The 15969-nt window shown below is 44.9% G+C and overlaps 1 protein-coding gene across 1 annotated transcript in view; it reads left to right on the top strand.

Annotated features, from left to right (window-relative positions):
- The window catches only part of gmpr (guanosine monophosphate reductase), a 177831-nt gene extending 171882 nt beyond the window's left edge, over window positions 1-5949 (top strand). Inside the window, exon 9 of the mRNA XM_072509613.1 lies at window positions 5277-5949. Within this exon, the coding sequence (XP_072365714.1) occupies window positions 5277-5457 (181 nt within the window). The 3' untranslated portion in view covers window positions 5458-5949. The remainder of the gene's footprint in view (window positions 1-5276) is intronic.
- The last annotated feature ends 10020 nt before the right edge of the window (window positions 5950-15969 follow it).

Here is a 15969-nt window from a genome sequence, read left to right as displayed (position 1 = left end):
CTTAACATTATTTTCCCATTCCACTTCCAATTTCTTTAAAGTTCAAATTTGGCTGGTTTGCAAATGGATTCAGTTCTGGCCCCGAGCCCGCAATTCTCATGGACACTTTAAAAGATATTGCTCCAAACTCATATGAAAATACTTTCGAATTAGGAACAGAGTAGGCCATTTGGCACCTCAAACCTGCTTTGGCGTTTGACAAGATCGTGGCTGATCTGATTATGACCCTTTTGGGCTCAACTCTACATTTTCCCTGCCCCGATACCTTTTACTCCCTTGTTAGTCGAGAATCAATCTACCTCTGCCTTAAAAAATATTAATTGACCCTGCCACCACAGCTCTCTGGGGAAGAGAATTCCATAGATTTATGACCATCTGAGAGAATATTTATTTCTCATTTCCATCTTAAATGGGAGACCTCTATTTTTAATCTGTGTCCCCTCGTTCTAGTCTCCCACATGGAGAAACATCCTTTCAGCAGCCACCCTGTCAAGTCCCCTCAGTATTTTATATGTTTCACTAAGACTTCATTCTTCTAAACGCCGATGGATCCAGGCCCAACTTGTCCAAACTTTTCTCATAAAATAACCCTAATCCTAGGAATCAGTCACGTGAACCTTCTTTGAACTGCTTCTAATGTAATTATGGCCTTCCTTAAATAAGGAGAGTGAAACTGTACACAGTATCCTAGATATGGTCTCACCAATGCCCTGTACAAGTGTAGCAAAGCATCCTTACTTTTAGATTCCTTTCCCTTTGCAATAAACAACATCCCATTTGCCTTTATAAGCATTTATTGTACCTCTCTTAACTTCATGTATCAGGACATCTAGATCACGCTGGACCTCAGTTCTTCTGTCTGCTCCATGTAAATAATATGCTGTTTTTCCATTCGACCCGTCAAAGTGGACAAGTACATATTTTCTCACAATATTCTCTATCTGTCACTCATTTAGCCCACCTAAATTCCTTTGTAGACTCCTTCCGTACTCTTCACGAGTTATGTTCCTACATTTGTGTCATCAGCAAATTTAGCAACCAGACTTTCCATCCCATCATCCAAGTCATTGATGTAGATTGTAAACAGTTGAGGCCCCAGCACTGATTCCTCTGGCACTCCACTTGTTACGTCTTACCAACCACAAAATGACCCATTTATTCCTACTCTGTTTCCTGTTAGCTAACCAATCCTCTATCCATCTGATATGTTACCCCACCCACACCATGAGCTTTTATTTTGTATAGTAACCTTTGATTTGGCACCTTGTCAAATGCCTTCTGGATATCTAAGTACACGACATCCACAGGTTATCCTTTATCCATGTTGCTCGTTAATTTATTAGAGTCCTTTGAAGAAGTAAGTCAAACATAATTTCCCTTTCACAAAACCATGTTGACTCCACCTGCATCGAGATGTTAGTTGGTGCTATAACCTCCTTAAAAATAGATTCCCGAATTTTCCCTATGATAAATGCTAAGTTACCTGACCTGTAGTTTCCTACTTTCAGCCTCTCTCCTTTCTTGAATAGAGAAGTTACATTCACTGTTTTCCAATATGACGGGTCCTTTCCAGAATCAAATGAATTTTGGAAAATTGCCACCAATGCAAGTACTATTTCAGCAGCGGCTCCTTTAAAGACCCTGGGATGAAGTCCATCAGGACCTGGGGGCTTGACAACCTTTAGATCTAATAGTTTTCTCAGTACCCTTCCCTTTTCCTGGTGATTGGAATTGTTTTAAGTTCCTTTCACCTCTTGATTCATAAAGATGCCTGGGATGTTCTTTATACCCTCTACAGTGTAGACTGATGAAAAATATATGTTCAATTCACCCGCAATTTCCTTATTTTCCATTATTAATTCCTTATTCTCACTCTAGAGAACCATCACTCACTTTCCTTATTCTTTTCCTTTTTAAGTACCTATAGAAACTCTTGCTATCTGGTTTTATATTTCTAGCTAGCTTTCTTGTGACTCCAATTTTCCCCTCTTTTTAAAAAAAAGTTATCCTGTCCAATCTTCTGACTTGCCATTAATGTTTGTGGCATTGTACACTCTCTTTCAATTTGATGCTATCTTTAACTTCCTTTGTTAGCTACGAATGGCGTGTCCTTCCTCAAGAGTTTTTCCTTCTCACTGGATTGTATCTTTGCTGGGTGTTATGAAATTTCTCAGTTCACTTTAGCCAACTTTGTCTTCATACACTGATTGCCCTTAAAACATTGGTCTTAGGCGCACTCTTCTCTCCCTCAAACTTAATGTAAAATTCAATGTTAGTAAAGATGCCCCTATATATTAGTGATCCTATGAGGTGATTAATTAATCCTGCCTTGTTGCACATTACCAGGTATAGAGTAGCCTGCTCGCTGGTTGGCTCCAGAACAAGCTGCTCTAAGAAGCCGTCCTGAAATTCCTATGAACTCATCTTCCACACTACTTTTGCCAAATCCGATTTGTCCGATCTATATCTTGATTAAAATCACCCATTTCCATACCTTTCTCACAATTATCAATTATTTTCTGTATACCTCATCCTACTACTGTATGGTTACTGTAGGTAGGTCTATAAACTGCTCCCACAAGTGACTTCCTATCTTTACTGTTTCTTAGCTTTACCCAAACTGATTCTACATCTTGATCTCCTGAACTGAGGTCATCTCTCTCATTGCCCGTGAGCAATGTATTTGTGTGGGTGCGTATTTTCTTAACCAGAGAGTGAGAAAATCAATTTTCAATAGTCCAGCAGCGAAGTCTTTTTACTTAAAAAGGTTAGTTTATTTCACGTCATTTCTCTGGAGGTTACTCAAGAAAGGATAAAGACACTGATAAAGGCAAAGTTCAATTACAAATGAAGATAAACAATACTTTAAACACAAATCAAGATTAGTCCAGATTAGGTGTAGGCCTGATATGTTTTGAAGTTGGGGTGCTTCATTGTCTGAAATGAAGATCTTGAGGTATGGAGTTGCCTCTGCAGCGGCGATAGCTTCCACTGTTGAATTACTAGAGGTTGCTTGAACAGATAAGTTTAGTAGGTGGAATCAGGTTTACAGGGAGGAGAAAAGGTTTCTTTCTTCTGGTTCTTCAAGCGTGATATTTTCAAACTGCCTACTTTCTTGGAGCAGAAACCATGGCTGTTTCTAGATGTCTTTCTCGGTCTCTCTCTCTGGGTTGAACCTTCAAATGGTTCTCTGTGGATATGTGGCTGTCTGCCCTTTTCAATGCTTTTTGCAGGTGAAGTTAAAATGGCTGCTGTCATGTGACCTGTACAAAAGGCCAAGTCATCTCCCAAGTAAGACAGCAACACTTCAAACAACTCTTCTCCTACCTGCGGTTCTTAGCTTTTTCCCTGGCCAAGGCACAATTTATATTCTTACAGTGAGGCGTCAAAACTATTATTTACTAGATGAGACCAGAGTGAACCATAATGAAATTAAAAATGGTCTTTGGTTCACTCGGAATCCACAATTCTGTCTGGTAGTTTGGAGCCATTTTCAAAAGTCTTCAAACTCTGTCCAAGTTTTATTTTAGAAATGTAATCTTTTAAACAGATTTCTAACAATTTTGTAATATCATAACTGCACACCATAACAACACTGTGACCGATATAGCCACCCTTCCTGTAAACAATAGGACATTTGGTTTCCTTCTCCCCTTCTGATTATGCTGATGTCTTGTTGAGTGTGGTTCCACAGCCAAAGTGCCCATCCCAGCTGGATATTTTTAATGCATTTTCTTCAGGTTGTTGAACCATAAAAGGGGTCTGTTATGGGGAGGCAAATGATTAGCGGTTATCAACAACAATCTATTTGGGCAATTAACAATTATTCTTCTGGATTTTTATAGTGTAGTTTTGTAGTAGGATAGGATACTGAAGCAGTAAAGGACAAGTTTACAAATATGTCAATTAAAAGCTGACGTGGCACCATCTGCAACATTCAGCATAAGTGTCAAGCAACATATTTCCAGTTTAACTTAATGGCTTGTTCTTAAGACACAATCTACAAGTAGTCAAGATAAAGGTTACAACATGTTTTCCTAACTCAACCTAAGGACCAGACACATCTATTGGGTCTGGCACCAAGTAGGAAGGTTGGGGAGGAATCCATAAAAAGATGAAGAGTTGATAAAAGTATATAACACTCACTCTGCCTGGGTGCACATATGCAACTTGTTTAATGTAATGTTTAAAACAGATATGATCAAATGTTAACAATATTCTCGCCTACATAACCGGCACTGTATAAATGTTACCTTATTTCTTACGTTGTGCAGAGTCAGCTATGGAGGTATTTCTCTGAAGTTGTGCTTTCCAACCCAAGATCGTTCTGTTCCTGAGACTCCTCTGGTTATTTTGAGAAAAATAAAAAAACCACAACAGGGCCAGTGCAGAGACCAATCCTGTCCTTATCCAATAACCACACACGCATACAAACCTTTCCAGTATGGGTCACTGGGTAGCATTCAGGAGTGGAAACTCGGGTTAATATGTCTCCTTCCCAGCTGAAAGGCTCTGAAGCCGACTGCAGCAACGCAAATACTATGCCATGGCTGATGAGCTAACTCATTCATGCTTGGCGATCATATCCAGGATCTTCTGGTCTGTATGAGTGCTTCATCCACTGGGTTCTTTGCATCATTGTGAACGTGATGAATTTGGATGCAGTGGCTGGGGAGAGGGCCAATGCATGTGCCTGCCAATGGTGGAATGTCAATTAGATGGGAGTTGCACAGCTCTCCTGTGCCTCCTGAAGGCCATCCAGCAAACCATGTTCACAGACATTCAGCACCCGATCGAGGGAATAGGGGCTGCTGAAAGCAAGTCTATGTGAAATTGTTGCACGTAATTTGAAGGAGAGTTGCTGCTATTCCTTGAGCTTTACTGAAACAGTAAAGGCAAAGGAAAGAGATCAGAGGGGAAACCGAGCAAAGTATTAAATAGCAGGTAACCAGTAGCTTGGAGTCAAGATGGTGAACAATTGAAGGCATTCCAAAGATGTCACTATTCTGTGTTTGGTCTCCACAATATAGAGATCGTATTGTGAGGAGCAGAGTGTACTAAATTGACGTTCTCCTGGGAATTGCATGATTGCATCTGCCGTGGGGAAAGAGCTTCATGCTATTTTCCTGAGACTGATCCCAGATGTTTCTGTTCTCTTGCCTTCCCAAGAAGTTATCAATTAGTAGTTGGAGAGGGCAGTACAGGCAGTTACACTCCCTTTCTTTCACATGTTCAGCTCTTATCTAACATTGCCTCTTAATTTCTTTTCCATTCAGGGCTTCAGAAGGTAGAACAGTGGAGGTTCCATACAGAGGAGATGTGGAGAATACAATCCTTGACATTTTAGGGGGATTACGCTCTACTTGCACCTACGTGGGAGCTGCGAAGCTGAAGGAACTGAGCAGGAGAACAACATTTATCCGAGTAACACAGCAGTCTAACCAAATGTTTTCTTAGCTTGGGCTCTCATGACAAATGAAACTGAAGAGTTCCACTTCTGCAGTGATGTCTCATGCAAACGCTAGAGTGCAGTTCAATATAATTTTCAATTTTGCATTGTGCAATAATTTGCTATTTCTCTGGTTTGAAGCTTTTTAAAAAAAAACTGTTGGAATAGTGGTTTCTAGGATCTTAAACTTTCAGCAAGGTTTGCAATGCTTTCTCTTCTTGTACAGTCAAAAATATTCCATAGCTGAAGCACTGAAGACGACAACTCAAGGTGAAAAATCAGTAATTGCTTCAACCAAATTATTTTCAGGTATTAAAAATATGGGGCACTACTGCTTAGTCCATAAAACCCTCTCAATCACTGCTCAGGAGTGTACAATTGTGAATGTTGTGAAACTATAATGTAATTTATTTGAAGTATTTTTAATTATACAATACTGCTTAAAAAGCTATGTATATTGTCTGAGGCTGTGGAATAAAAAATTAAATACTTAAAACAAATGGGTTCATTTTAACAGTGTGTAGCTCCCTCGTGTAATAGTGATATTACAGGAGTGGAATTTACCATTCGATCAGTTGGAGCTCTCCAGAAACACAGCCAATTTTATTCTTTTTGAATTGATACGGTTTCTTTTAGTACTTCAAGATACATCACATTGCTTAATTTTGTTTTGAAATACTTTCTTAGGCAGTAAATTATGAAAGTAGAAACTAACTGTGTATTTCACTACAATTCCTATTATCAACCCTTTGGTGGTGTAATGATGTCACTGAACTCTCGAGTCAACCTTTCACTGAAATTGGGCAAGTAAAACCGACCAACTTTACACGCAGGGGACGGGTTAGCAACATTGGTAATCCGCTAAATTTAGATCTGTTTTTAGCTTTAATCTGGATTAAGCAGCTAAACTTTGAAATCATATAGTGACTACTTAATAAGGTTTGATTATATTTAGCATTGCAAGCAAATCACCTCACAAAACAAGTGAAGAGGTATTAAAAAATTCCATGGTGTTGTAAAATAGTTGACAAAGATTCTTAAACTTTATACATAGTTGGATTAAAAAAAAACAGCCTCGAGTTTCCAACAGAGCTAATAAACCAGAGCATGTAACAGACAGCAGCAGAATCCACATAATGACCTCAAAGAACCGTACAGCACAGGAACAGGCCTTACGGCCCTCCAAGCCTGCACCGATCATGATGCCAGCCTAAACCAAAACCTTCTGGGGTTCTGGGATCCGTATCCCTCTATTCCCATCCTATTCATGTATTTGTCAAAATGCCTCTTAAACGTCACACCACCTCCCCCAGCAGCGAGTTCCAGGCACTCAACAACCTCTGTGTAAAAAAATCTTGCCTTGCACATCTCAAGGTTCAAAGGAATATAGAAAGCACAGGACAGAGATGATCACTGTTTTTCATTTTGTTAACCTGTAGTGTTGGGAAAAGATATCACATGATATTTCTCATACACCTCCATTAAATCGTGAACCAGATACTTATCTAACAGTCATGAATTTTTTCGGTACAAGCAGCCCCCACTGTTTTCCTTGACAGTCATTCCCTGCATTCACAACCCTCTGCTTGAAGCAGATCAAACTAAATATTCTTTTCATCCACCCTCATCTGAAGTTTGAAACGCTCTCCTATTATAGAATCGTTGACTTTTAAACATGCTGACATTTAGTGGTCTATAAGCTAATAGTATTGCACACTTCAGTATAATCAACCCTGAATCTACACTTTTCCTGTGTCAACACTCAGCTTCTGAAACCTCGTTTGGGGGCGCAATCACAGTTGTCTAATTAGTATTAAGTCCAGTCATAAATGATCCAGGCCACGCAGCAAAGACGCTCCCGCACATCCACGAAATCGGGACTTTTTTCGGAGGTTTTCCCGGTGAGTTTTTTTTTAAATGTTAAGTCCCGCGAAATCGGCCCTGCCCAGGCGCCACAGCTCCGTTCCAGGGGGGAAAAAAAAAGAGACTGGTCCCGGTGAGCTGCACGTGGAGGAGAAGTGGGGATCGCTCAGACACTGCCTGAAAGTTGGAGCACGGAGAGGATAACACAAAAACAAAATAATATTATTTTTTTAAATTCAACCTTTCTTGTTCCTCTCCTGAAAATTAAAACAAAAATTTTTTTTTTAAACTTTCAAAAGGAAAAAAAAAATTTTTATGTTTTAAAAAAATCGTTTTTAAAAGGAGAAAAATCCCTTGGGGTTTTTATTTCTTTGGGGGGGGGAAAACAAAAAAAAAAAAAAGAATTTCTTTTTCGCACCAAAGCCCAGGAAAATAAGAGAAAGGCACATAACAGAAATATGCCTGCAAATAAGAAATCGGGGGACGGCGAGATGCAAGAAGGAGCAGCAGCGACGGTGAAGGAAAAAAGCAATAGCCGCGGCTGCACAGGCAGATGGCCCCATGAGGCGAGACGGAGGTTCAGGCAAACCAGGAAGCGGGGAAGCTGGCGAGCCGAGCAGCGGAGCAGGAACAGGACGCAGCGACCATCCCCCCTCCCCTCCCGCGCACATGGGGAGGAATGGAGAAGCGTGCTGAAAACAGAAATAAACGCCATAAAGGAGGAGATAAAAACGGAGATAAATGCCATGAGGGAGGCACTGAGGACAGAGTTCCACACAATGATGAAGGAGATGCTGGCGGAGACAACGGACAAAATGCAGCGAATCATTAACGGCCTGGAAAGGAAGGTGGAGGCGCAGGAGAAAACGATTCAGGAGTTGGAGAGGGCCGCCTCGGACCAGCACGACAGGATGGTAACTCAGGAAACAGAGGTGAAAAGGCTGGTAACGACCCAGGGGAGCCTAAGAGGGAAAGTGGAGGACCAGGAAAATAGGTCCAGATGGCAGAATGTAAAAATAGTGGGTCTGCCAGAGGGGATGGAGGGCAGAGACCCAACAGGCTAAGTCACCCAAACGCTGGGCAAGCTAGTGGGAAGGGAGAAATTTCCAAACCCCCCAGAAATCGACAGGGAGCACAGGTCGCTCCGACCCAGGCCCAAAGCCGGGGAGCAGCCCAGAGCGATTATCGTGAAGCTGCACAGGTTCCAAGACAGGGAAAAAATCCTAAAGTGGGCCCGGCAGGTGAAAGCGAGCACGTGAGAAGGGAAGACCATAAGGGTGTACCAGGACATTGGGGCGGACCTGGCCAAAAGAAGGGCTGAATTCAACAGGGCCAAATCAGCACTCCACAAAAGTAATGTGAAATTTGGGATGTTATTCCCGGCCAAAATCTGGGGAACATTTGAGGGGAAGGAGCTGTTTTTTTTTTTTTTTTTTTTTTTTTAAACACCCCAGCGGCAGCGGAGGAGTTCATTAGAGCGAACAAACTGGGGGAGGAACAGCGGCAACGGCCATCATGAAAGCGACGGGGATGGAAAAGAAAGGAAGAATCGGAACAAAGAGCAGCGGGTAGACCGCAAACAGAGACAATAAGATCACGAACTGTACACACGTGTTTGGTGCACTTTGCGGGACAGTGCTGACTCGCTCCCGGGCTCGTTCCATCTCTCAATGCAATGGGGGGGGAGCGAAGCAAGGTGAATGAGGGTGAAAAAGGCAGACAGAAGGGCGAGACAAGGGCTAGCAAAAGGAAGGTAAAACAGGACCAGAGCAGGGCAAGTACTGGGAGGGGGGCCACCGTGCTAGCGAGGAGGGCTAACACGGGAGGGCAGGAAGAAAGGAGGGCCGCGGCGCACTTCTCAGGGGAGAGGGAGCGCCTGGTACAAAGAGAAGGGGGTGGGCAGGGCAGAAGGGGGGGGGGGGGAAGAACACGGGGGGGGGGGAACAGAGGAACAGGGACTAAGTGGGAGGTGAGAGGAGTCGGGGGGGAGAGCGCAGAACAAAAGAAGCACAGAGAAGGGTGAGGTAGATAAACAGCACGAACACAGGCCTCAGCAGGCATAGAGCAGGGCGAGGAACCAAGATGGTGCCACAAACAACCACTTAGCAGGGCTTCAGGTCGAAGGGAGACCCTGGAGTGCAGAGGCGCAGCCACGTGGCGTACACATAGCTGGTGGGTGCCCACTGGACAAAAGGAAACCCCGGAGCCCTGGGGTCCGACCTCATGGCGAGAGCGGTGACCATGGCCATTTTGGATGGCCCCCTAATGAAGGGAAACCCCGGAGTGCAGGGGCGCGTCCACTCATGTAGACACTGAATCTCAGTGTAAAGTTCGGAGGACCGGGGTGTCGAAAACCTCCCACCAGGATTGTTACCTGGAACGTAAGGGGACTCAACGGCCCAGTGACAAGATCCAGAGTCTTCACCCACCTAAGAAGCCTAAAAGCAGACAATCTACCTACAAGAGATGCACCTGAGGGAGAAGGACCGACTGCTGGTCAGAAAGGGCTGGGTGGGACAGACATACCACTCATGCTACGGGACGAGGGCTAAGGGGGTAGCAATATTAATCAGCAAGAGGACGACGTTTACGGAAACCAAGACAGTTAGGGACCTAGGGGGACGGTACGTCATGGTCAGCGGTGTCCTGGAAGGGGCACCGGTCGTACTGGTAAATGTGTACGCTCCCAACTGGGACGACACAGAATTCATAAAGAAGACCATGGCAGAAATCCCCGACCTTGACACACACCGACTGATCATGGGGGGCGACTTCAACTGTGTACAGGACCCACTGACCGACCGATCAAACCCCAGAGCAGGGAAAAAGACTGGCATGGCCAGGGAACTAGGAGCATTTATGGAGCAGATGGGGGCGGTGGACCCATGGAGGTTCCTGCATCCGGGAGAGAAGGAATTTTCATACCTCTCACAAGTACACGGGGTATACACCCGTATCTACTTCTTTGCAGTGGGGAAATCGGTGCTTCCAGGGATCACGGGAACGGAGTACACCGCGATCGTTATCTCTGACCATGCTCCACACTATATGGATGTGAGGTTGGAGACAGGCCGGGCCCAGCGCCCCACATGGAGGCTGGACACGGACCTTCTGGCCGACAAGGCCTTCTGTCAGAAAACATCGCAGGCCATAGGCGACTACGTTAGTAACAACCAAAACGGGGAGGTCTCACCCTCCACGTTCTGGGAGGCACTGAAGGCCGTGATTAGAGAGATCATTGCCTACAAGGCCAGCAGAGATAGGGAAGAGAGGGTGGCCAGGCAACAACTGGTGGACTCCATTCTGGAAGTCGACAGAAAATATTCCGAGGCCCCGCAGAGCTGCTGGCGGAGAGAAAAAAGCTGGAAATGGACTTTAACCTGCTATCCATTAGGAAAGCAGTGTACCAACTCCGCCAGACACGGGGGACCTTCTACGAACACGGAGACAAGGCTGGCTGCCTATTGGCTCACCAGCTGAGAAAGCAGGCAGCCACAAGGGAAATAGCGCAGGTAAAGGATAGCAGAGGCAGACTGGTAACAGAACCAAAGGAGGTCAATCGGGTATTTGAGACCTTCTACCGGGGACTGTACACCTCCGAGCTCCCCAAACGGGGAAGTGGGGATGAAACTGTTCCTAGACAGACTGGAACTACCAGTTGTGGGGGAAGACAGACGGGGGGGGGGGGGGGGGGGGGGAGAGCTGGAAGCACCAATAGACCTGGGAGAAATCATGGAGAGCATCAGCTCCATGCAGGTGGGGAAGGCACCGGGACCCGACGGATTCCTGGCAGACTTCTACAAAATATTCGCACCAGTCCTGGCCCCACACTTAAGGGACATGTTCGCAGATTCACTGGCAAGGGGCACCCTGCCCCCCAAGCTAGCGCAGGCCACAATTTCACTGATACCCAAAAAAGGTAAAGACCTGACGGAATGCGGATAATACAGACCCATTTCACTGCTGAACATGGATGTGAAAATATTCACAAAGGTCCTGGCCAAAAGGCTGGAGGGCTGCGTACCAGAGGTGGACGCAGAGGACCAAACGGGCTTCGTCAAGGGTAGGCAGCTCACAGCGAGCATCAGGAGGCTGCTGAACGTAATAGTGACCCCCTCTGGGGAGAGAACACCAGCGGTGATTGTCTCCCTGGACGCAGAAAAGGCCTTTGACAGAGTCTAATGGAAATACCTCCTCGTACTGGAACGGTTTGGGCTAGGAGCGGGGTTCACCGCCTGGGTGAGGCTCCTGTACAAGCTCCCAAAGCGAGCGTCCAAACTAACAAATACTCAGCTGCAGAGAGGAACAAGACAGGGCTGCCCCCTGTCCCCACTCTTGTTCGCGCTAGCAATCGAACCCCTGGCGATAGCCCTGCAGGACGCGAAAAGCTGGAAGGGAATCCGGAGAGGAGACAGAGAGCACGGAGTCTCACTCTATGCAGATGACCTGCTCCTCTGTGTCTCGAAGCTACAGGAGGGACTGAAGGCAATACTGCAAATAAGTTTGGAACCTTCTCGGGCTACAAACTTAACCTGGGCATTCCCAGTGAACCCAAACGGGGGGAGGGAGAGAGCTGGAGGGGTTCCCGTTCAAAACAGCCCAGAACAGATTCCGCTACCTGGAGATCCAGACAGCCAGAGACTGGACACAGATCCACAAGTGGAACCTGACCAGCCTGGTGGAGGAAGTAAGAAGAGACCTTCAAAGGTGGGGCTCACTCCCACTCTCCCTGGTGGGGAGAGTGCAGACGATCAAGGTGAACGTACTGCCAAGGTTCCTCTTCCTGTTTAGATCCATACCGATCTTCATCCCCTAGGCCTTTTTCCAAAATCATGGCGTTTGTGTGTGGGGGGGGGTAAGAACCCGAGAATTCCCAAACAGACACTACAAAGAAGGAAAATCAAAGAGGGCTTGGCCTTACCAAACCTACAATACTATCACTGGACAGCAACGGCAGAAAGAGCGAGGGGATGGGTACAAGAACCCGACACAGATTGAGTACAAATGGAGGCGGCATCCTGTAAAGGAAGGACCCTCCGGGCCCTGGCTACAGCAGCACTCCCATCCTCCTCAACAAGATACACACGAGCCTTGTGGTAGAGGCCACGCTGAGAACGTGGACCCAGTTGAGACAGCACTTCGGGATAACCAAAATATCCCTTATGGCCCCCATCTGCGGCAATCACAGATTCCCCCCAGCCATGCTGGATACCACCTTCAAAAGTTGGAGGTGGGACAGGGGCACATTGACGGTCGGGGACTTCTACGTAGGGCACAGACTGGCGACACTAGACAAACTGTCGAGGAAGTGGAGGCTAGCAAAAGGACAGGAAATGAGACACCTCCAAATAAAACACTTCCTCCGCAAAGAGACAGTGGGGTACCCCGGGGCCCACACTACTAGAGGACCTGATAGGCACAAGCAATGAGAGGGGGGGCTATGTGGGAAAATATATGGACAGCTACTGGACAGAGCCCGGACTCCACTGGACGAGACCAGACAAAAATGGGAGGACGAACTGGGGACAGAGGTAGGATGGGGACTCTGGAGCGATGCACTGAGCAGGGTGAACTCCACCTCCTCCTGCGCAAGGCTAAGCCTAATGCAGCTCAAAGTGGTGCACAGAGCGCACCTGGCCAGAACCCAAATGAGCAGGTTCTTCCCGGAGGTGGAGGACAAATGTGAGTGGTGCCAGAGGGGCCCGGCCAACCACACCCACATGTTTTGGGTTTGCCCCAAGCTTGCTGGGTTCTGGACAGCCTTCTCCGAGGCAATGTCCAAGGTTGTGGGGGTGAGGGTGAAGCCATGCCCAATAGTGTCAATCTTCAGGGTACCGGAGCAGCCAGAGTTACACATGGGGAAGGGGGCCAACGCCCTTGCTTTCCCTTCCCTAATCGCACGCCGGAGAATCCTGCTCGGCTGGCGATCGGCAGCACCACGCTGCAGACTGGCTCGCTGACCTCTCGGAATTTCTCCACCTGGAGATTAAGTACGCCACCCGAGGGTCAGAGGAAGGTTTCCTGGATACTTGGGGGCAATTTGTCGGTCTGTTCCAAAACCTGTTCGAGGCCAGCAACAAGCTAATAAGAATTTATTTTTAAATAAACACCTAGATGAGGTACCAAAAGACTGCACAACCCGGAGGGGGAGGCGGAAGGAAGGCGGGGAAATCACGGGAGATGATTCCATTCTATCCAGAAAATAAAATAAAAGCACAGCCGAAGCCCGGGGGGGGGGGGGGGGGGGGCAGGGAGAAGGGGGAGGAACCATAGACCGATCCAGAGGGCAATGAAATGCACGTAGGGTCAGTTAAACGAAGGACAAACTAAATTTCTGTATAATAAAGGAAATTAGCGCGGGTGAGAAAAATGTGAAGTATATATACATACACAACTGTTTATAAATATGGGAAATGCCAATAAAAAGATTTGAAAATAAATAAATAAATGATCCAGGCCAGTGTATGGGGCAATTTAAACAATCAATGTACATTAATTAGCATAAACACTGCAGCAACGGTTCCCAAACCAACACTCAGGTGAGTCATGGCTCAGTTCGTAGCACTCGTCTTTGAGTCATAGGTTGTGGGTTTAAGACACTTCAGCAGAAATTTTAGTCTAACACTTCGGCTCAGTACTGAGGAGGTGCTGCAATACAATATTATTTTTTATATTTGCTCTTGGGATGAGTGTGTCACAGGCAAGGCCAGCATTTATAGGTCTTCCCTAATTGCCCATGAGAAAATACAAACCTTCCTGGATCACTGCAGTCAATGTGGTTTAGGTACATCTCCCGTGCTTTAACTCTGTGGTAGTTTGATACAACTGAATGCTTTGCAATGCCATTTCACAAAGCACTTAAGAGTCATATGTAGGCCAATGGTGGAACGATTTCCTCCCCTCAAGGACATAGTGAGCTAGATGGTTTTTTTAAAATTACAAATCGATTATTAAAAAGACTAGTATCTTATTCCAGCTGCATTAGTTAATTGATTTTAAATTCCACCAACTGCAGTGGTGAGATTTGAACACTTTTCCAGAGCATTAAGTTCAGATCATTGGATAACTGGTCTAGTAACCGTACCTCTATACTACTGTGCTAGGAGATGTGTCAGGTTTCAGATGTGACATTAAACTGAAGCCGATCTGCCCTCTAGTGGACATAATAGATCAAGACTATGCAAATAAGAGCAGGGGAGTTTGCCTCCGTGTTCTGGTTATTTATCTTATCAACCAACATCCTAAAATCTTGCCTGGTCATTATCGTCCTGCTGTTTTTGGAATCTTACCATGTGCTCATTGCTGGGTTTCCTTTAATCACAGTGATTGAACTTCAGTTTTTTAAAAAAATTAGCTGTAAATCTCTGGGATATCCTGAAGTTCTGAAAGGTGCTGTCTCTTTTTTTGCCAAGATCACTGCAGAATCAGAATACTGCCCTTTAAATGCTAAGTTCTCCATTCATTTCAGTAACATTAGCCCATAAAGCACACCCACATTAACTTTCCCTGCCCCTGTGAACACCCAAACAGAAACAATTACAGGCAGCAACTGCATATTAAATGAGTCACAATTTCTTGGTGAAACATTTGGGGAAATAGCAAATTGCAGAACATTCAAGACATCAAACACATCACATTAATGTCACAGGATTTCAAGGCAGGTAAAACTGGGATAATATTCATATATAAATTGAATAAAAATTCTGAAGCCAAGCCATCATTTTTTTTAACCTATCTAATTTTAGACTTGGCTAAGTTGGCAACTTCCAGGTCTACAAAGTGCACATCTCTACAGGTTTCAGGTCCTCCCTCTACTCTAGTGATCTTACTTTTCCAACACGGTTTTTCTGGGTGAAAATGTGGAAAATCCCATTGTCAGTGATGTCTTAAGTTGGTAGCCACTAGAGTAACCTAGACGTATTTTGTACTGTGGCAATAAGTCCTGGGCCAAATGTTCTTCACAGAACTCAAAGGCACAATTTTACTATAATCAATGTACCATTGGTGGTCAGACAAAGTGACTACATCAACATATTCTATATGCTACCAAACTGTGTTACAGGATAATCTCTGTTCGCTGAAAAATAGGATATGAATTGAAAAACTGATCTTTTTTCACTTACAACTGTTTTTAGCATATAAAACGTGCTGAGTTTGAAACAACCCATTCTTGGGAGAATGCAGTCAAGAGTAAAATGTCTTCATTGTAGACAGCCACAAAGCAGATAATAGCCAATGGCCTGAGAAGTGCTAACAACAGAACTGTAGCATATTCACGTCAGCATTCTTCCAGGTCAAAATTCCATGTTAGCAGAAGAATTAGTTAACACACAAAAAAAATCATATTTTAAGTTCATGATCGAAGTTAATTTAACCCCACAAGATGAAACGCAGATTCAAAGTGAAGGTAATCTATTTAACACTCAGTTGTCATTAATTTGGACAGACTGCTTCACCTTTTGGCTCTACTTGAAGTGGAGAAGCAACAATGGAGAAAGTTTCCTTTTGTCTTAGCAAGTTACAGGATGACATCCTCCCGTCTCCAAAGAATTGTTGTTTAATCACGGCAGTATTACCTATGTGAAATCTTTAAAGAAAGGAGATACTTTCTTGACTGTAAACTTAAGACATTTAGACACTATTTAATATTTTTACAT

Source organism: Scyliorhinus torazame, chromosome 6, assembly GCF_047496885.1.
Source record: "Scyliorhinus torazame isolate Kashiwa2021f chromosome 6, sScyTor2.1, whole genome shotgun sequence".
NCBI lineage: Eukaryota > Metazoa > Chordata > Chondrichthyes > Carcharhiniformes > Scyliorhinidae > Scyliorhinus > Scyliorhinus torazame.
The sequence above is the reverse complement of the archived record's forward strand: the minus strand, read 5'-3'. Positions and strand labels throughout refer to the sequence as shown.